We start from the raw sequence: 21175 nt of genomic DNA, 5'->3' as shown, positions 1-21175 counted from the left end.
ATAGATACATACGGGTTCTGGCAGCGTAGCTGAGCTGTCGTAGTAATCAATCGGAGGGAGATGCGGCATGCCGATGACATAGAAGCGGGTGAGTGCTTCATCGAAGACCTCGTCGCTCAGGGATGAGGGCGATGCGTATCGTGACGCACTGATCCCGGAACAGGACTGACTGAGGTTGAATTACCTTGCATAGCCGTATATACGAATGGCTTGACGGTATATTGGAAGTTGCTGGCGAATATGGTATGTGTAACATGCATTACCTGGTCAGGAACTCTTGTTCATTCTATTTGAAGAGCGTGTTTATATGCTTGAGCCTTAGAATTAAACAGTGACACTACTAACTAGATGAATGTGAATCGGGTTAAGTGTATTAGCTGCTACGGTGAGAGCAGAGTACGTTAAGCATTTAAGAGAAGACGATGCAGACTCACCAGACATCAGGCCAATGCACGTCTATTTATCCCATCATCGTAAATACAATAACTGACGGGTTCAGGTACAGGGAGGCAAGTTCTCGGGAACGCTATCCGGACATAGGTGATGGAAGAAGATGTCTGCTGTAGTTGTCTAGGTATGATACAGCTGATCGAGATGAGATGTTACAACGACAAGGAACAATGGAAACGGAAACACCGGAAAGCTTAATTGGACAAATAGTGGTTTTATGACGTCGCTTAAGATTTGAATCTGAAACTACACAGAAGCGAGCATTGGGTTCATCCCAAGATTTAATGGTGGTAGGAAAGATGATATAGTTGCTGGTATTATATCATGGGTATCAACACCTACTGGTCACTCATAAAGATTATCGATGGTTCTTTTGAGCCGAATATCTAACAAAGACAAGAACAAAGAGTGTTGACAGCTTGGACATGAACGGCGAAGATATCCGTGCTGTTGATACTAATAATAATTGAACAAAGCTGAAGCTGAGGATGTCCTTTGTCAGAGCAGAGCAGAGGTACCTAACGGACCGTCCGTTGACAGGTGGAGTTACCTAATCAAGGGGTTGCTTGTTAGCGCGTTTCAGAACCACTGCAGTGGAAATCAGGTACCTGCCGAGGTAGTCAAGTCCAAAGAAAAGGTAAATGCCACGTGATTTTATTTCTAATTACAACGTCCTCTTCTCCTGATTAATCTAATCAGTATTAGAGAAAGTAGTCACTGTGAAAACATCTCCATTGGCTTGATGAGTGATTACTTGTTGAACCGTTGTAGAAGGAAAAATGTCTTGTTTGTTTCTTTTGAGTTGCAAGGGTTGGAAACACCCGGTCCGTTCAAGAGGGTACAAGGACAAGGATCAGAGTCTGACGTTTTTAATGTGACCTGTGCTATGATTATGATCATGCTATTGTGTGAGAGAGATCCAATATCAGACAGACTAGAAATACTATAAAGTTGACTACATATCTCAAACCAGAATCGATAATTCGAAAACTGACTTAAACAACTAGACTAAACGATAGACTAGACCTGGGTTAGATCAGATCTCTTGTTGATCTCTTAGGAAAACCATCTCGATCGTCCAGATTAAGCCCATGACTAGCTGAGTGACTCCTGGGCTTACTGCACCTTAGTCCCCGACCCGACCCCTGCTACACCAACAAGACCCCTGTTGTTTCAGGCCATGTCACGATCTGCAGGCACTTTACTCTACAAGGCGACCCTGTAATTTCTATCTGTTACGGGAAGACTCTGGCTCTCAACGTTCCATTTTTTGTTCCTTTGGGTTTGTTCTTTCTTTCTTGCCTTATCCTCTTTGTGCAATACAAGCAACCATCACGGTGCAACAGAGTACAATACGGTACAGTACTGCAGAAACTCATTGTAAGGTCCAATATACTATCAACGATCGTTGTGGTACCAGAGATAAGGCGGGGACGGACTGCGGCTTTAACTCACAAGGTCTCCCGCCTTATGCAGAGAAATTCAATCACTGGCGGTATGTAGCCGGTGTGACTGCCAGCGCATCGCCTGGCTTCTCTTTTCTGCTGTACTCTCTCTTAACTCTAGGCGCTGCAAATTGATGTCAGCTGTTATCCGTGTTGTTACCACGAATAGCCTCAACATGACGGGGGATCCCTTTTCTCCTTGAGCCCTAGGTCCCCCTCCAGGACCAGGGACCCCCTGTCAATTTCCACCCTTTCTTCTGGTAGCTTGGGCGGTAACTGTAGCGGCTAAGGCCGAGGATGAGGCAACCCAGTTTTTCGTATGCAGGTACGCTTCCAGGCCTGGAAGAAAGAAGAAACCATGCACGGCCAATAGTGTCATTGATTTTTACCGCTCATTGTTGTCGTTCGTTTCATATCCATCTTATTGCTCTTCCTCTCTGTCATCTGTCATAACCAGGACAAAGGCTAAGGGTTGGTCGTCCCCCCCTTCAGCCTCGGGGTGAGATGTGGCGCCAGAACTGTAGCCAATCCTCTTTCATAGTTCCAGAGCTATTCTGTAGAAAGTTCGAAAAAACGCCCTGGGCTGGCGGGTTGGGATTGGACAGCCCCTGAATAGAGCCAAGCCAGGCCAAGCCTTCAACGGTGGAGCGCTAGAGGCTCCATCGCCAATATCCTTTGATCAAATTGATGATTCTAAGAATGAACGTGCACTTGAGGGCATTTCGCGTATTGGATTGGCCAGGCATTAGACTAGGCAGTTACTGATTTTAGGTGTTTTACAGTGGCCTTGCAGTGTTGGCCAGCTGTCAGGCAGGCCTGGGCGCTTTAGCAGTGCTGTTCTATGGCTTTTGCTGTGTTGCGCTGGAGTAGCGGATACTCCAAGGATTCGGTCAAGGTCACCCCAGTTCGCACAAAGGCCCTTCACCTCTAACCCTCGTCCAACATACTTCTTCTTCTTGAATCCCTTCCCCTCCACACGCTCCTTTTATTTTTCTTACTTTCCCACTCCTTCTCTCGTACACTGCTACTGAACTGCTGGGCACGTCCTCTCTTTCATTCTTTATACCACTCACTCACTCATTCTGTATCTGCAGAGCAGTTTCAGGCACATTCTTTTCCCTGAACTGCTTCTTACCCTCATTTTTTCGGCTTCAACCTCTCGCTCTCTGATTCACGTACCTTTCAACGGCAGTGATTGAACGAGTCTAGACGGCTGCGAAACGAAACATTCATTCTAGGTTCTCACAGGTGTTCCGGTATCACCTGCGTGTTTCCCCCCCGCCTTACACTGGCTCTTCTCTCCTCTGCTTCTTCTTGAAGGATTAGCAAGTTTCTGTTCCCAGTGCTCAGAGTCCTAGAGACTTCTTTTTACGCCAGCTTTTTCAAACATCTCTTCAACTCGAAAAACTTGAATATCGTTCATCAATTTTCAACATCATCAACATGAAGTCTACTTTCGTTGCCGCCGCCGCGCTTCTCGCCGGTGCTGCTTCCGCCGCCAAGGAGGAGGGTACTTTCGCTGTCTTGCGCTTCACCAACAAGCAGCTTACCAGAGGTCGCGTGGATCCCATTCTCTTCCCTGGCGAGACTTCCACTCACGTTCACAACATCATGGGTGGAAGCGGTTTCAGCAAGAGCGCCACTGGAAAGGATCTCATGGAGTCAAAGTGCAGCAACGCCATGATCAAGGGTGACAACAGCGCCTACTGGTTTCCCACTGTCTACTTCCATGACCCCAAGTCTGGAAAGTTTGAGGACGTTGAGTTCGATTACTTCAACGCCTACTACTTGTAAGTGTAATTTCCTTATTTCCTCGTCAATCTGCGACAAACCCCTCCCCCATGTCTCACTTCACCTCCATGACCGTTTTGTCCATGTCACTAATACATCCAACAGCTTCGAGAAGACTCACGATGAGATCAAGCCTTTCCCTGCCGGCCTTCAGATTGTTGCTGGTGACGCCATGACCCGCACCATGCCCAAGGCTGGTGCCAAGCCCAACCTCGACCCTTCCAAGGGCCCCGTCAACCCCGCGAGAATGACCTGCCCTCGCGCCAACAACGATTACACTGTCCCCTCTTGGGATGCCAAGTCTGACGGTACCACAGCTGGTGTCGGTGACCCTATCACCAAGAACGAGGGCGTTGGATTCCCTGACCGAACCTGTGACGGTACCTACTCTCCTCTCCGAGCTGATGTTCACTTCCCATCTTGTTACAACCCCAAGGCTGGCCTTACCGACTTCAAGAACAACATGGCCTACCCTGAGGACAACGACGGCTACCTCGACTGCCCCAAGGGCTGGATCCACGTTCCTCATCTCTTCTACGAGGCCTACTGGAACACTGCCAAATTCCAGGGCCGCTGGACTGAGGGACAGGGCGAGCAGCCTTTTGTCTTCTCCAACGGTGATGTTACCGGCTACAGCAGCCACGCTGACTTCATGGCTGGCTGGGACGAGAAGCTCCTCAAGCACATCATCGACACTTGCAACGCTGGTACCGCTGGTATGGATAACTGCCCCGGTCTCTTCTACGGTCTCAACAAGGACGACTGCACTATCGAACCTGAGGTCGATGAGAAGGTCACTGGTACCTTGGATAAGCTGCCCGGAAACAACCCTCTCAGTGGTTTCTCCTACGGCAACGATGCTCCTGAGATGCCTTCTTCCGGCAACGACGACAAGCCCAGCAAGCCTTCCGAGAAGCCTTCCGAGAAGCCCTCTGCTACCAAGCCAGCTTCCGAGAAGTCCACCGCTGCCGAGGCACCCAAGTACACTAAGCCCGCCGACAAGCCTGAAGAGTCCACTGCCGCCCCCAAGCCTACTCTGCCTTCCGTCCCTGAAGTTGTATCCGAGGCTGCTGCTGGTGCCACTGACGTTCTCACCAACGCCCCCAAGCCAACTGACATCTTCGGCAAGCCTGAGACGGCCAAGAAGTGCAAGTCCACCAGAGTCCACACTGTCTGGAACACTGTCACTGTCACCCAGACAGCCAGCCTTCCCGCCCAGACTGAGGACGCTGCTGCTCCTGCTTACAAGAGAGATCCCGTCCGACGACATGCTCACCAGCATGGCGGATACAGCCATCTCCGCCGCCGCAGCCACCGTCACTAAACTAAGCGTTCTTGCTAGAGTACGCAACGGTGCATCGTTAAAAAGCATCTTATATGAAAGGGGTGTTTCAACTAACCCCCTTTTTGCTTTGGACTGGAGAATATAAGGATGGCGATTTGACGGCAAGGCAATTTTCTTTTTCAATCAAAGTTTGCGTGGTGCAATGGAATTTGGCAAGTTAAAGGGGAGAAAAATATGTTGGATGGTTCAATTCGATTCGATTCTTTACATGTATATTTATGGAGGACATACCTTGCTTGACGAGGATCCAATTGCGCTAGGCGCAACTTCTTTCGCCCATTATGAATCAAGGGCATATACCCATTTCATGTCATGCGATCAACGAGAACATATGCAAGTGACCGAAAACTGTCATCTTTGAAATGGTGATTTGTTCTATACCAGCCATGTGTTGTGTCTGTGCCCTGAAGTGACGGCGCTGTTTGTTAAATATGAGCTGCTGAAGTTATGGGTCAACAGAACGTACGTACTTCGATTTCTCTACCAGAGTGTCACTCAATATAAGCTAAAACCTCATTCATTAAACCGAGTAATTATATCTTATGCCAGAGACATTTTATTAGCAACTTTCGAATGCGACCAACAAGCGTTTCCGAGGAAGTCGCAGACCGTGACCGACCTGCCGACTTACACGATCATATTGTCGGCTAAGTCCCGGCTAAACTATTCCACCAGTACTTCATACTTTAATTTTCTTCCTCGCCAACAACGACTTGGTCAACCACAACCTTACAAATCATCTCAATTATGTCTCTTTATCATGAGGCGGCTGAGATTCTGACAGGATCTTCGTCCGAAGGAGGAAGTCTCAAATCCCGCGTTTTTAAAAAGAAGGGCCTCAAATCTCCTCCAAACCAGGTCTACGCCTTAGTATTGGAAAGTTGCAAATGGAGTCCCATTCTAAAAGAAGTGATTGAGAAATCAGAACTTCTCAAATTCGAGCGAAAGGTGAGTGTCCATTTCCGACAATAGTTATTGAGCTCCATATACTAACCTATGAGTCAAGCTTACTCCGACATTGGCATTACTTCTTGTTCATGACCTTCTACTGGCCAAGAAAGGTATTGCGCTTGCACAAAGCCATGGGCTGCGTGCATCCATTGAAAGGCACAAAGCACGCATCAGCTCAGAATTTAAGCTTGCGCGACTTCGCAGAAAGATGCCGACTCTGGAAGCTCTCACGGAGGAAGTCGAGAGGCAATGTGCAGGCGAGGAGGCAAACTATCCTCGATGGGTTCGCGTCAATGCTGTTCTGAGTACTCTGGAAGAACAGCTTGAAACCACTTTCTCCAAATACACCAGAGCTGGATCCATCAAGGAGATCGTCACCAATGCTGGGAGAAACATCTATATCGATCCTCACGTGCCAAACCTTGTTGCGATCACTCCAGGGATCAATCTCACTAAAACAGAAGCCTATACCTCTGGCAAAATCATTCTTCAGGATAAAGCGTCTTGCTTCCCCGCCTACCTTTTGGATCCGAGGTCAGAAGACGGCGATTTGATCGACGCATGCGCCGCTCCCGGCAACAAAACAACACACCTAGCAGCCATTGTCAAGGAACACACGCCCGAATTCGATTCACCAAAGCAAACTATCTATGCATTCGAAAAAGATTCCAGACGAGCCCAGGTTCTTCACAAGATGGTCAAGATAGCAGGCTCTCAACCTATGACACAGATTGGATTTGGTCAAGACTTCCTACAGGTGAACCCTGCGGATGGTAAATATAAGTCAGTCGGAGCGTTGCTCTTGGATCCTAGTTGTTCAGGAAGTGGTATTGTCGGACTGGACTCGATGCCCGATCTTCATTTACCGGAACCCTACAGCGGTAACGGGAAAACGCCGTCAACAAAACCAAACAATCGCAAGAGGAAACATGAGAAGGTCGAGCCCGCTCCCGAGAATGTCATGATAGATGACGATGGTAACGAAACAGCGATCAAATCGGAAAAGGACCTAGAAGCACGCCTTGAGGCGTTGTCATCCTTCCAACTGATTCTTCTTTTGCATGCTTTCCGATTCCCTTCAGCGAAGAAGATCACATACTCAACTTGTTCTATTCACAAGCAAGAAAACGAGAGTGTTGTTATGAAAGCTCTTCAGTCCGACGTTGCCAAGCGAAGAGGTTGGCGCGCTCTTTTACGACAAGATCAGGTTTCCGGCATGAGAGAATGGCCTGTTCGTGGATTGCCTGAAGCATGTGAAGGTGATGAAGATATAGCAGAAGCCTGCATTCGCTCTTACAAGGATGATGGACAAGGCGTCATGGGATTCTTTGTCGCCGGTTTCGTGAGGTCTGGTGAACAAGACGAAGCTGCTGCCGATGATGAAGGTCCTTACGTGCGAGACGATAGTGGTGCTATCGTTCGTGATATGATTGGCATGCCTGTTCTGAAGTCAACTGGCGAGCCTGTTACCTTATCTCCAAGAGAGGACAAGAGAGATACCAAGAAGGAAGAGAAGGAAAGCAGCGAAGAGGACGAATCTGCAAGTGAGGATGAGAGCAGTGACGAGGGCGAATGGGATGGTTTCGAAGATTAATTCAACATGCCAGCCAGAGCCGAGAACACCATTGTCGATGAATAGAAACACCATGCCGAAAGTTAACAAAAGGCCGAATACAGGACGACGGAACAATTCCGACAATTTGGAGCCTCACTATGGACCGGGGGGTCCAGCACGTTGGGAATCAAGATCGTGCGGTATCAGGTGATTTTATGCAAAGTACGTGATCGATGCAACGGCGGAGCCGGACTACTATCTGACTGATCGGTAGCCGGCTGATTTAATGGGACCGAACCCCGTAATTTCCATCCCATACTGTATCATAAGATACGGGTTGGGTAAGATGGCATCATTGCATCTTTTACCGCAAGTGGAAGATGCGGATGATCTGGCACTGATCCAATCCGGGCCAATGAAGACATTGACTCATATCTGACTTGCTTACCCGTGGCAAGACTAGACAACAGTATTAATCAAAGAGCCCTATCGAAGTCGAGCTTGGGATCTTGTTGGCGTTTGGGTGTTGATGCGCAACAAGACGTTTTGCAAAGACCCGGAGGTTCGGATCCGAACCGGACCAACGATCGAAAGATGTCGGGGTTGGTGATACCGATCGCCGTCCAGACAATACTTTAAGCTTTTAATAATACAATATGTTAACGGGAGCTTCGGGCCAATTCACACACTCTTTTATTCTCAATTTGCGTTGAGGTACCTTCAGGGCAACAGTGTCGCGTACATTGTGCTGTCCTTTCTCTAAGAGAGGAAAATGTCCCGAGTAGAAGTATCCGTCCCATCTGCCCGCTCGTCTGTAAGCGATAAGAAGCACCGAGCCGCATCGCCATACACAGCTGCTGGAGCCTCCACGTTTTACTTTACAAGGCTGCCTCATGTAGTAGACTGGATGCAGTATGAGCGAGTACGACGGCCACAGTAATGGGGCAGACATGGACTCAAACGGAATTGAATCTCCCGTGGAGGCGGTGATGACGACAGAGTTCTCTGGAAGTTGTGAGGCACTCTAGGTCCACGGAGGATTGACAGATGTGCTGGTCCGCGTCACATCGTCCAATATCTTACACACACCCACACAAGTTCTGACCTCGGATGTTGTGTTGTCATAACGGGCCGTTAATCTTTCCTGTCGGGTATAAACCCTGGCAGCTGATATCGCAGAGTTATATAATTCCTTAGTGACCGCCGTCCTGAGTTCCTTCTATGCCAACCTGTTGGATCAGGAAGGTCAGGGAACATAGTGTAGACCTATTTGCCCGTTCACTGCTGCTCGAAATCCTAGCCCAAGTTTCTACAAAATACCGACACTCTACGAATGCATTGCACATCTTCAATATGACTGCTGCTACTCAAATACCGCCCCCAGAGTCTTCAGCCTCATCAACAACCGCCAACAGAGCAGACATCGAATCCCAACGGACCGAGACGAAAGCTTCTCACTTCAGTCTTATACTCGATCAATCAGGCATCACAGAGGCCGTACTGAACTACAACTACGCTGGAAATGGAACGCAAGAGTCGCCGTACCTTGTCGAGTTTCTCCCAAATGATGCACGAAATGCGTTGAACTTTCCCCGGTCAAAGAAATGGATTATCACTATCCTCCAGGCCATAGCTACACTCGCTGTTGCGTTCGCCAGTACAGCCTACTCAGGAGGTCTCGCCTCTATCATCATGGAATTCCATGTATCAACTGAGGTTGTCATTCTGGGTATCTCGATGTTCGTGCTCGGGTTTGCCATTGGACCTTTGTTCTGGGCACCTCTATCCGAGCTCTATGGTCGCCAGATCCCATTCTTCTTCTCCTACCTGGCCTTGACCGCGTTCAACGCTGGAGCTGCAGGAGCACCCACGATGGCAGCACTGATTGTACTTCGCTTTTTTGCCGGTTCCTTCGGGTCTTCGCCTTTAACTAACGCTGGCGGTGTCATTGCCGACATGTTCGAAGCTCGTGAGCGCGGCCTTGCCACTGCTCTCTTCGCTATGGCTCCCTTCCTAGGCCCTACTATTGGTATGTCGGCCACTGCACTGATTCTTCCATCGTTCTCTTGATCACAGAGAGCTCAGGGGATGTTGTTAACCACCTCGGATAGGCCCCATCGCGGGTGGGTTTCTAGGAGAGAATGAAGGCTGGCGCTGGGTTGAGGGCATGATGGCTATTTTCACAGGCATTGTCTGGATAATCAACTCATTAGTGATCCCTGAGACCTACGCCCCCTACTTATTACGGCGTCGAGCAGCTGCCCTTTCTAAGAAAACTGGAAAGGTCTATATCTCCAAAGTCGACGCCGGGAGACCTCGCCATACTGTCACGGAACAGTTTAAAATCGCGTTGCTACGCCCATGGGTTTTACTGTTCAAAGAACCTATCGTTCTGCTCACCTCGATCTATATGGCCATTATCTATGGTACACTGTACCTTTGCTTTGCGGCTTTCCCGATCGTGTTCCAACAGGGCCGAGGTTGGAGCCCAGGAGTCGGAGGACTTGCCTTTATTGGCATTGCTGTAGGTATGATGTTTGCAGTTGCCGGTACAATACTGGACCAGAAGCGATATATGCGTGTTGTCGAAGCCAATGGCGGTGCTGCACCTCCCGAAGCCAGACTTCCGCCTACTCTGGTTGGGTCGATACTTATCCCAGTAGGACTGTTCTGGTTTGCCTGGACCAACGGGCCTGATGTCCACTGGATCGTGTCCATCATCGGGTCGGTCTTCTTTGCGACTGGCCTCGTTTTGGTTTTCCTTTCATTGTTAAACTATCTCGTCGACTCATGTAAGTTCTCTCGTGTATATCCAAGATGTCAAGACCCGACCTAATCTCTTTAGATGTCATCTTCGCCGCCTCCGTATTGGCCGCGAATTCGGTCCTTCGCTCGCTCTTTGGCGCTGCCTTCCCGCTCTTCACAACGTACATGTACGACGATCTCGGCATTCACTGGGCCAGTTCCATTCCCGCATTTCTAGCCGTCGCCTGCGTCCCCTTTCCGTTTCTATTCTACAAATATGGCGAAAATATCAGGATGAGATGCGAGTTTGCATCGGAAGCGGCCAATGTCTTGGAGCGGATGCGCACTAAACATGAGGTTATCACCGAAGACCAGGCCGCTGAAGAGGCACACGAGGCCGAGTTAGAGCGCCGAGCAAGTAACGCTCTCCGACGGAGCTTGACTAAGTCGCACACGAATTGATCTATCAGTTGAGTGACCTCATCGAAATAGAGGAGTTTATGGCGTTCTGCGGATGACAGTGGGATATAACAACATTGGGTTTCTATGTAGGATCTTTTCTTCAACCTCAATGACTTTGGTGTTTGTTTCCCATGATTTGAATCTAGGGTGGACAAAATGCCATGGAATGTGGCATTAACAGCTGTAGCCATTTTTACGATTATAGGACGATTGGGAAGACAACCACCGGGAAGTTATGGCATAGCAATATTAACATAGGAGATAGAAAAGGAGGCAATCGTTAAAACTTGAGCAGATATATAATGCAGATAAGAGTTGGTATCTTTGAAATTTTGCCCATCCACAATGGTCGTGGTTTCGCCTCATTACTCGTAAACACCGTCTATCACCAAGACCTTTACTGAAAAAATAGCAAACGAACCCTTACAATATTACACCGACATCGTTTCCACGTTAAGCTCCATTCCTGTAAACTTGCGCTCCCTGATTTCTGAACATGATTGTGTCTCTCCTTTGCAAAACCATCAGTGCTCGGTTGAGTCCCTGCTCACTGTATCCCTTACCCTCGACCATCTCCCTGCGGAGTGTGGCCAGACTGGTACTCCATCCAATTGGAAGACGACGCTTCAACTCTGCCTCAAGGCGGTTGACCTCATCGTTCAACTCGCGACTGCCCTGGTTGCTGCCCTGATTGACAGCATCCATGGTAGAGCACAAGAACAAACGGATGGCTTCGTCCACGTGCGATTCGGTGGCGATGGGAGAGAGGGTGAGCTTAGCAAGAGACTCGGTGATACGAACGATAGCTTCGAGCTGACGGACAGTGATAGGGATAGAAGAGCGAGTGTTAGCCTCCATCTCAGCGGCATGGACCTGGCGACGGATGGAAACAAAGTGAGAAGAAAGCTTCTCGGCAGCCTCGGTACTAAGTCGAGGGGCACATCGACTATTAAGGGTTAGTATAGGCAGAGGGAACAGAGGAGGTAATAGCTTACGTCTTGCAGTAGGTGATGTATCTTCGCATCTTGTCAATCGGGATTTCAGACTCGGTCATGTCGTCGGCGCCTCGACCGTTCATCTGAATACCAAGAACGTGCTTAGCCATTGTTTCGTCCTTTTCACGGCTATGTTCATCCTTGACGATGTAAATCATATCGAAACGTGAAAGGATGGTAGTCTGGAAGTCGATGTTCTCTCCAGGAGTCTTCATATCATCATACCGACCGAAGATGGGGTTGGCAGCGGCCAAAACTGATGTTCGCGCATTAAGAATGGTAGTGATACCAGCTTTGGCGATAGAAATGGTCTGCTGTTCCATAGCTTCGTGGATTGCTACTCGGTCCTCATCCCTCATCTTATCGAACTCATCGATACACACCACTCCACCATCAGCCAAGACCATCGCACCACCTTCGAGGTAGAATTCACGAGTGGACTGGTCACGCTGGACAGACGCTGTCAGACCTGCAGCAGATGAGCCCTTTCCGGAGGTATAGATGGAGATCGGAGCTGCCTTTTCGACAAACTTCAGCAGCTGAGATTTGGCTGTACCAGGGTCACCAAGAAGTAATACGTTGATGTCTCCTCTTAGCTTCATTCCGTCAGGCAGAATCTTCTTTGAGCCACCTAATAGCAAGCAGAGGATTGACTTCTTGATATCACGGTTTCCGTAGATAGAGGGGGCGATGCAGTCAGTCATAACGTCGTAAAGGTCCGGGCGTCTGCTCATTTCCAAGAATTCTTGCTCTTCTTCTTCCGTGAAAGTTGCATTTCCCTTGGCTGCTTGATCGATATCTGACTGGATTCCAACCGCCCTCAAATAAGGGGTGCGAATAGCCACAGCGCCGCCGGTGGAGGAGTTCTTGGAGGCCTTATTTTGGTAGATGGAGAAGATGCCCGTGACAGTACACCTTGAGCCTGGAACAACTCTATTTGTCAAGTATCTGTCGGCTGAGATAAGAACGTGTCTAGGCAGTTCTCCTACGGGAACTTGATCAGGAGCTTCCTGAAGCTTGATAATTTGTTGGTCGACGAAACGAGACTTCTCATGGGCAACAAAGTAGGGGTCCATAGGACATTTTGGCGTTGGGTCGTTGGGAACTCGGCTTCGACTGCATTGTCGGGGAAGAGTGACACCTGTGAAGCCACCAAAGACAGGAATGTTCTGAGTATGCCCACAGTTGCGACATTGGATATGAAGCTCTGTTGCCTTCGATGACATGACAGAGGCACCGATGACGATACCTGGCACACGTACCAGTCGTGAGATGGTTTCGGAATCGAGGTTTCGAATTGATACATCGTCGGCGTTTGAGTGAAGAAGAAGCTGGTGCTCAGGAAGCTCGACCTTGGGTTCGTGGGGGAAGACAATGCGGTGTGTGCATTTCTTTAGCGCATTCTCGAACTAGTATTGGTCAGACATATGTTGTGTGTGCTGTGGTTTGCTCCTTACTAGAGGGATGATCTCGGCAGGCTCAGAGGTCAATTGATGTGCCAGATCTTCGTTGAAGCTGATCAAATCGTTAATGTTGACGTCGCAGAAGTACCTCTTGAGTAGCGCATTCTCTCGTAGTTGGTCTCTATGATATATATTGTCAGTACATGTAACCGTCTTATGTATGCACGAATGATGCTCAGGGCAGCACAAACCTGTAAACGAAATTGTTGTCAAGACGGAAGTCGAGGATGAAGGTTTCAAGCTGGGTCTGACGTTGAAGTCGCGTATCTCCGTTTTCACCGAAAGACGGCTCATAGACGTGAGTCGAGTAAACTGATCCGCGATCCATCTTGTTGTTTGTGGTTGTGAATAATAAGGTATCCCTTCTGCTTCTGTCTTCTTCTCCTCTGCTTGATCGTTGTGAAGCCCGAAATTGACTTTCAGACAGGGGAGATATGAGGGGCTTGGTCTAGTCGCAAGGGGCAACCTTAGCTAAATCAATTAACGACCTGAAAAGCGCGACGCGTATCCGTAGAATTGCAGGGTACGTAACTTCAAACGGTCTCAATCACGTGACAGCAATCATCGTTCTAGGGGGGAAGCTGCGACTTACAAGGTGTCTAGATGGACAAGGTACCTACCCCAGGTACAGTACTCGAGACCCTTTTTGGTGATGACGGCGCATTCTTGATTCTTTCTTCAGTCCCTCTCTTGTCTTCACTTAATTGTCATTTCCATCTTGTCTAAATATCTACCTACTGACTGACGTATTTCTGTTCGGTTCTTTCCAGCGATGATACCCTAATAATCTACCAACTTCATCCGTCACCCGGGCTTGTGCCTCACTCCATCTAGAGCTTCGCCCATCATGTTTTCCAGCTCTCCCAACGCAGCCAAGTCTGCCGATAACCTCACGGCCTTATCACCTATAGGTCATGGCGAGCTTCCATTTCATAGGTAGTCATAAATACTTCTGCTTTCAAGCTGCCCTTCTGTGTATGAATCTGACATGTGATGCAGTAGCAACCATAGACATCCTCAAATGCATCCCCACCCGTCAGCGCGACGTGGCTCTACAGCGAGCTCCATTCATTCAGTAGGAGGCGTGCTTGACAGCGCTCCTAGCAGTTTGGCAGCCTCGGTTTATGAATCAAGTCAGAATGGTTTGTCTTGTTCTTGGAACCCTCCATCGCAATGGCTAACCGCTGGAAGCTATCTCGACCCTGCTTCAGCCCCCGATTGTTCGAACTGGTCTTCAGCCTCACACCTCCGCACCAGCTTCGACTGCGCATAAGCCTCCGACAGCTCGAGATATTCCTCCGGTCACCTTAACAAATATCACAAGAGTCAACATTCAAGAGTTTAGCCCATACTTATCCAAGGTTGGAGCGCTATACGACCAGCTGCAACGATTGAAAGAGAGCGACGAAGAGGCCAACAAAGAGCAGCGCTCTGATCAGCAAGATACTCCAACTGAATCGAGTGGTGATGGATATTTGCGACCGGGTCCAAAGCCTCGCCCAACTCGTAAGGGCTCGACTGCATCGCTTTCGTCGATGAATTCAAATGATGGCCAAAGTCCAGTCCGAAGACCAAGCGCTGGCTTTATTCGAAGATCTACGCAAGGGCCACCTCCGCTATCAACCATTCCAACTGTATACTTTGACGACGAGTTCCATCTTGAAAATCCTCGTACATTCGACATTGTGAGCGAACGATCCGAGGTTATCCGACCTGCCAATGCCGAAGATGGAAAGGGTGCGCTCAACGGAAGCGCCGCGGCGCCGCGGAAGGCTCTCGCAACCAACGCAATCCTACAAGAAAAGCTGTCGTGGTACATGGACACTATTGAGGTTCATCTAATCAATTCTATCTCGACCGCTTCAACAACATTCTTCACAGCACTAGGATCCTTGAAGGAGCTCCACTCAGAAGCTGCGGAATCTGTTGAGAGGATCAAGACGCTCAGAAAAGAGCTCGAAGCGCTCGACGAGGAGATTGCGACCAAGGGTTTGCAGATCGTTCACCAGCGAAGACGGCAAGAGAACTTGCGCCAGCTCAACGACGCCGTGCTTCAGCTCAAGCAAATTGCGGACGGTGTTGCAGGCTGTGAGTCGCTTGTGAATGAAGGAGAAATCGACAAGGCCCTTGCGAGCATCGACTCGCTCGAAAAGCTTATTGCTGGTGAAAGGGACCCTACTTCCGACGACCAACCGAAAATCCAATTGCTGGACCTGCGATCAGCTTCAGCTCTGCAAGGCGTCAATGATGATTTGGCTCTTTTGCGTTCGCGCATTGGAAAAGCGTACGAGACCAACTTCCAGGATATTTTAATCCGCGATTTGCGTCGACATGTCGAATCAGTGTCATCTCAAGAGATTCTTCTTAGATGGGATGCTTCGGCAAATCGATCCAAGGCTGGCCATATCAGGTCTCCCTCAGTTTTCCCAACCTATCTGACGAATACCGATGAATTAAAAGCTGAACTATTGCCTAACATGGTTGGGTTGCACCGAGCGAAGCATATTGCGGCTGCAACCGTCGCTTACCGAGAGGCTGTCTTACGTGAAATTCGGAACTTGATTAGACGACCTTTGCCCAGCTCCACGGATGATGACAATGAGTCAATGATGTCGGTCTCTACTGCAAGCGGCGGTCGCCATCTGTCAAATCAAGAAAAGTCGTCTATTCTAGCACGGAATCTGCGGGCTTTAGACCCAGAAGATGGCGAAGACCTTCTAGTCAAGATCTATATCGGAGTCACGGAGACACTCAGGAGACTTACAACTCAGGTCAAGGTCTTGTTGGAGATCACAAGTTCCCTCACCGAAAGTGCACAGGGTGACACTCTAAAATCCCCTACAGTGAGGTCGCCTATTTCTAGCCCGAGACCAGACAGATTCTCAAGCAATCCGATGAACAACGCAGTGTTTGAAGTTCAAGAGGAGCTGCACAAGAGCTTGGATATTACCAACCTTCTTGGCCAAGCAGTGGATGTGGCGATTGAAAAGATTGTCAAGGTGTTGAAGGTTCGGGCAGAGCAGACTGCGCAACTGCCACTGACTCTTTTCCTGCGTTACTTCACGCTCAATCTCTATTTTGCCAACGAATGCGAGTCGATATCTGGCCGAAGCGGCACGTCTCTGAAAAATGTGGTTAATGGACACATCAAAGACTTCGTGCAAAGGAATCGCGACGCTGAGATGCAGAAACTGGCTCAAGGCATGGAATCGGACCAGTGGAACGCCAAAGACTTCGATGAGAAGAACACGGAGTTGCTGAATACCATTCTGGGAAGTAGTACTCACGACCCCCAAGAGTGGACCGACAGCACCAAGATTTGGATCCCCAATTCCGAGTTGGAACATCATAATGAAGAGACTATCGAGACGAATGGCACCGGCAAAGAGAAGACCAGAACCGCCACAATCGATTCGGAAAGCTTTATGCTGCCGAAATCGGCCATTCTGTGCTTGGAAGGCATTGCCAAATTCTCTCACCTCACCAATGGAATTCCATCAATGACCCTTGATATTGCAACGTCTTTGATTGCGTACCTTCAGCTTTTCAACTCGAGATGCACGCAACTTATTCTGGGTGCTGGAGCGACTCGATCAGCTGGCCTAAAGAACATCACAACCAAACATCTAGCTTTGGCCTCCCAAGCGCTCTCCTTCACGGCTACCCTCATTCCACATGTTAGAGAATTTGTGCGAAGGCATGCTGGATCAGGAGCGAACGTGTCGAATGTCATGGGTGAATTTGACAAAATCAGGCGGCTGTTGCAAGAGCATCAAGACAGTATCTACCAGAAGCTTGTTGAGATTATGAGCGGTCGAGCAGCCATCCATTCGCGCACGATGAAAACAATCGATTGGGAAGCAGATGGAGGCAAGGGCGTCCATGCATACATGGAAACATTGGCTAAGGAAACGACGACTCTTCATCGTGTTTTGACTAAGCACCTTCCTGAGACATCGATCCAGATGATTATGCTTCCTGTGTTTTCCAGCTATAGAGATCAGCTTGGGTCAAGCCTCAGGGATGCAGATCCCAAGACCGAAGCTAGCCTTAAGAGGTACGTAATATGCAGTCCACCACTGGGCTATCCACTAATCGCTCTCTTAGTATGAATAACGATATTGAGTTTCTGACAACGAAACTTGGCAAATTGGATGGGTTCGGAGACACGGGAGAATATCTTCAGAAGATCGTCAAGTCAAAGCAGGTCAAGACGGTGGAACCAGCCACCGAACCCACACCAGAAAAGAAGGATGATGAACCTAAAGAGAACGAAACAGCTCCTTCGGCAGAGGCTGCAGAGTCTACAGAGCCTGCCGAGAAGAAGGAATAGAGTTAGTTATGGCGATGACTTGAATAATCATGCCACTGTTGGGCCAAGATGGCCAGGCCAAGAATTATACCACACTTATGCAAAGTGCGCCTTATGTTGCTGCTTTACCCAACTTAGCAAATTACTGGCAACTGCTTCCGGCTTCCACTCCTGTCATAGGCTCGAACTTGTATGTTGCGCAGAATTTGATGAGTACACTAGGTACTGTACGGGTTTATTCCCACAGTTCAGAGTTATACTACTGTACGCTAAACACGGCGGCTGGCGTCAAGCTTATCGTATTTTTCCCGCAACCCGCATTCCAGAGCACACAGCATTCCAGTCTCAAGCCTCAACCGGACGCCTGTTTCCAACCAGCTGAAGCCATCTTGGGAAACTCGAATGTGTACACGGAAAGAAACCGTCTCATCTTGGCGGGAACCGCTTGGTCGGGTTCCGAGAGCTCGACAGGGTCTTCTGGCGCTGCGCCTTCCGGCAACGGCGTTTCTGTCATTGACGATGACTTTTTTGCTTTTTATAGTTCATCATTTTCAAATCATACTGAAACGATATAATCAATTCCCGCAATCGAACTTCGATTTCGATCATCTATTCAGCCTATACGTGAATCTTGTCGCTTTAGTCGAGTGCGGTCTTGGAGATCATTCCCAAAAGCACGGGCCAAGGAGCTGAGGATGAGGCAGTTCCTGTGAAATTCATACGTTGATAGAATCGTTCCGAAGTTGTACAGACTAGGGGCACGGAAACATTGACAATCCCGCGTCGAGAGGCCATGTTTCTCATCTTGATATCACATGTGCTTCTCCGTCGTACAAAGAAAGAAACTACGTATGTACTGTGCTGTATCATGCCAAGGGGAAGTCTTTGACGGGTAAACCTTAAACAAGTTGGGATGAGAGACAATGAGGTAGTGATCTGCAATCGTGTTGATCAATCAATTTATCGATCTGTTGTAACTCAGAGGGGTTTATTCTTAGAACATCTTGGCATATCCTGCCCATATCCAGGGAGACTTCATAGTGCAGTACCAACAAACCCTGCAATTCAACAGTGGTCGTCCTGTGAGGATTTATTCAACAAATACAGTAGCATCATAATTTTCTGCACTTTGTACTATCTACACCTAAGTACTAAATTTATAGCAGAGACGTACTGGTGACGTTACATCCCGGCCAGGGGATCAACCTTGTACCTGCAGACACGACATCAGGCCGTGATGCTGATCTGACGTGTCTCCCTCAACTCGGTCAGGATCGAGGAGTAGAAGCAATGATTTGATTCGACAGTTGGCCGAGTACGAGGTAAGCAGGAGGCTGGTAATGCACTGTAACTAACAGTGCTTTGTTTACTCAGAAAGGAGAAAACAACGCAGTTGAAGGTGTGCTAGCAAAAGAAACGCTCAGGGGGAGGGGTTTGTTTCAAGCGTGCATGTGGCTTGTACTTTGTCACCTAGTGACACCACACGAGTCAACTCAATTTGTCTGATGGTTTTCACTAAGGTCTTCACTGGTCAAGTTTCTTTCAGGGCATCGAATGAGTCAAGATCAATCGTCTATGTTCAGTTTTCTATGTCCAGGTCTAAAGTCTAAAGGTCATGTCCAAAAAGGGATAATATCATCTTTTTGTAAAGGAGCTTTTGCGCTCCAAGTCAAGTATGTACAAAGAATTTTATGTAAAAGTCTTTCTAGACATTGTCTAGGATCCAACGAATGTAAGAATGTGTGTAGAATGTAGAACGAGTGCCAGCCTCAACCCTCTTGCTAATACAAGAGGCATCAAGCCTGTGATGATGCAAGAGCGCGAAAGGGAGTGACGCCGCTCTGCATTGTTTGGAGAGTTCCAGGAAATGGAACTCAAGTCCTGTTTTGTCCTTGTCTTGTCTGGGGAATCCATCCATCCATAAGCGCCAACTGCTCCAGCCCAAAGGTCTATAAGAAAGGCCTCGGTTTTGCAACAAACGAGGGGTATCTTTCAGGGTATGTAAAACGAGAATCGTGTAGTGAAGAAAGGGATTCATGACATCGTCAATGCGGTGTTCAACGCCGCGGCGTGAAAAGGTGAAGAAGGGGGTAGGTGAAGAAGTGAAAATCAAGAGCCGTCCGGGCAATGGCAGTAGAGACGCTTAAGCACGCTTGGCCTTATAAGGGCTGGAGCCAGAACCAAGAGTAGTGATGAGGTCAACCTCCTCAGTAACCTTGGTCTGGACATCATCGGGGAGCCAGTAGGCGTTGTCGCAAGGGAACTGCTCGCAGCCCGACATGGGAGAGGCGCCAGTCTTGGGCCACATCTGCTTGACGTTGTTCTTGTCGTTGGGGTCGACAATGGCAGAGACGTCGAAGTAGGTCTTGCCGTTCCAGCCACCGAAGGTGACCTCACCGAGCATGCCAGGCTTGTCCGCGTGGCCCTTCTGGACAGCGTAGAAGTTACCGATGTACTTGTCAGGGAAATCGACGGTAACCTCCTTAGCACTGCTGACAGTGACGGACTCGGGGCCCTCAAAGCCAGGGTCAGGGGTGAAGATGATGGTGCGCTCCTTGTCATCAAGGGTAACAAAGGTGACGGAGGCAGCAGCAGCGTAGGTAGCAGAGGCGATGAGGCCAACGAAAGCGGTAGCGAACTTCATTTTGGCGGTTTTTGTGGATTGGACTGAGAATGGGGTTGTGGAGTTTTCTCGATTGTCGTCAAGACAAGAGTGTTGATGTTGTGCAGTGTCTGATGAAAGACTGAATCAGGACGTGATAGTCAATGTTACTCAGAATGATAGAGTAACTTGGTGATGATCGAGAACTAGCTCGTGGAATTGTTCAGGGATTGTGTAGATTCGACTTCAAAAGGAATGAGAAGCGTTGAATCAAAGGAATGATCGTCCGGAGACAAAAAGGTAATCTGAAACGGAAGGACTGTGGTGTGTTGATCAGAACAAACATCTGGAGAAGGGGGAAAGAGGCCCGTTTTATAAACGAGATCTGAACGCGAGCAGCTGCACCCAGATACCTGGCACCTCACCTCTTTGCTTGAGAGCCAGGTACTCGAGATCAGATTTGTCAAGGAAAACGCTCGGCGCCTCAGTGGAGACAAGACACGAGGAGGGTGTCCTAGTGTCTTGACCCGACGGACCCTACAAAAAGACTTCCCGGTGGTGTTGTGGGGTGGTAGGCACAGATGTGATGAGAACCACTTCATCGGCCAAGTACATATGTACGGCAACACTGTACAGTGCACTCAAAATCTGCAGGCTTGGTGATACCGGTGGCTCTGCTCCATCCCCCGCATGAGCAGTCACTGTGTTATTCCCAACGCTTCCCCATTATCCAAGGCGGCAAGTCCTTTCCATGGCGTGCTGCAGTGTTGACTACTATACGTATGCAGCGTGTACAGTACATACACCGCGGTACCTATGCTGTTGCTGGTGGTGGTGGTGGTGTGGGCTCATTTTGGCTGTTCCTGAGTGGCCCGTGAGATGCCTGTTGACTGCGGGCCGGTTCTATAAGCTTTACGAACAAAGGGAGGTCAGGCCGTTGTTTCAATGTCCCTTTCAAGGTTTCGTTCATCTTGTCTGTTCTTTGTGAAATACTCGGTTTGTTGCGCTTATTGGTCGTCTCGAAATGAAACAATTTGTCCATCTAGAGCCTCATTTCAG

General features: G+C 48.8%; 6 protein-coding genes across 6 annotated transcripts; 4 read left to right on the top strand and 2 right to left on the bottom strand.

Annotated features, from left to right (window-relative positions):
- The first annotated feature begins 3202 nt into the window (after window positions 1–3202).
- B0J16DRAFT_105761 (uncharacterized protein) lies at window positions 3203–5092 on the top strand. Its single transcript, XM_046121348.1, has 2 exons — window positions 3203–3685; window positions 3792–5092. The coding sequence occupies exons 1-2, from the start codon at window positions 3339–3341 to the stop codon at window positions 5008–5010; spliced, it is 1566 nt and encodes a 521-aa protein (XP_045984907.1). The 5' UTR covers window positions 3203–3338; the 3' UTR covers window positions 5011–5092.
- Window positions 5093–5778: 686 nt separating this feature from the next.
- B0J16DRAFT_382865 (S-adenosyl-L-methionine-dependent methyltransferase) lies at window positions 5779–7576 on the top strand (the record flags this gene model as incomplete). Its single annotated transcript, XM_046131279.1, has 2 exons — window positions 5779–5979; window positions 6038–7576. The coding sequence occupies 2 exons, from the start codon at window positions 5779–5781 to the stop codon at window positions 7574–7576; spliced, it is 1740 nt and encodes a 579-aa protein (XP_045984906.1).
- Window positions 7577–8890: 1314 nt separating this feature from the next.
- B0J16DRAFT_266234 (major facilitator superfamily domain-containing protein) lies at window positions 8891–10744 on the top strand (the record flags this gene model as incomplete). The annotated part of the gene is made up of 3 exons (XM_046123416.1): window positions 8891–9566; window positions 9649–10329; window positions 10383–10744. The coding sequence occupies 3 exons, from the start codon at window positions 8891–8893 to the stop codon at window positions 10742–10744; spliced, it is 1719 nt and encodes a 572-aa protein (XP_045984905.1).
- A 226-nt stretch (window positions 10745–10970) lies between these two features.
- B0J16DRAFT_105743 (MCM2/3/5 family-domain-containing protein) lies at window positions 10971–13775 on the bottom strand. The gene is made up of 4 exons (XM_046121347.1): window positions 13394–13775; window positions 13197–13323; window positions 11740–13148; window positions 10971–11690 (listed from the first exon to the last, which is right to left on the bottom strand). Exons 1-4 carry the CDS (start codon window positions 13528–13530, stop codon window positions 11198–11200), a joined length of 2166 nt encoding a protein of 721 aa, XP_045984904.1. The 5' UTR covers window positions 13531–13775; the 3' UTR covers window positions 10971–11197.
- Window positions 13776–13827: 52 nt separating this feature from the next.
- Window positions 13828–17726, top strand: B0J16DRAFT_105724 (Vps54-like protein-domain-containing protein). The gene is made up of 4 exons (XM_046121346.1): window positions 13828–14138; window positions 14202–14344; window positions 14394–17259; window positions 17310–17726. Exons 1-4 carry the CDS (start codon window positions 14050–14052, stop codon window positions 17533–17535), a joined length of 3324 nt encoding a protein of 1107 aa, XP_045984903.1. The 5' UTR covers window positions 13828–14049; the 3' UTR covers window positions 17536–17726.
- Window positions 17727–19463: 1737 nt separating this feature from the next.
- On the bottom strand, window positions 19464–20276 carry B0J16DRAFT_105716 (uncharacterized protein). Its single transcript, XM_046121345.1, has one exon. The coding sequence runs from the start codon at window positions 20156–20158 to the stop codon at window positions 19658–19660; it is 501 nt and encodes a 166-aa protein (XP_045984902.1). The 5' UTR covers window positions 20159–20276; the 3' UTR covers window positions 19464–19657.
- Window positions 20277–21175: the final 899 nt, after the last annotated feature.

The sequence above is a fragment of the Fusarium flagelliforme genome (assembly GCF_020744385.1).
Source record: "Fusarium flagelliforme strain FIESC 12 MPI-CAGE-AA-0113 chromosome Unknown B0J16scaffold_3, whole genome shotgun sequence".
NCBI classification, from domain to species: Eukaryota; Fungi; Ascomycota; class Sordariomycetes; order Hypocreales; family Nectriaceae; genus Fusarium; species Fusarium flagelliforme.
The sequence above is the reverse complement of the archived record's forward strand: the minus strand, read 5'-3'. Positions and strand labels throughout refer to the sequence as shown.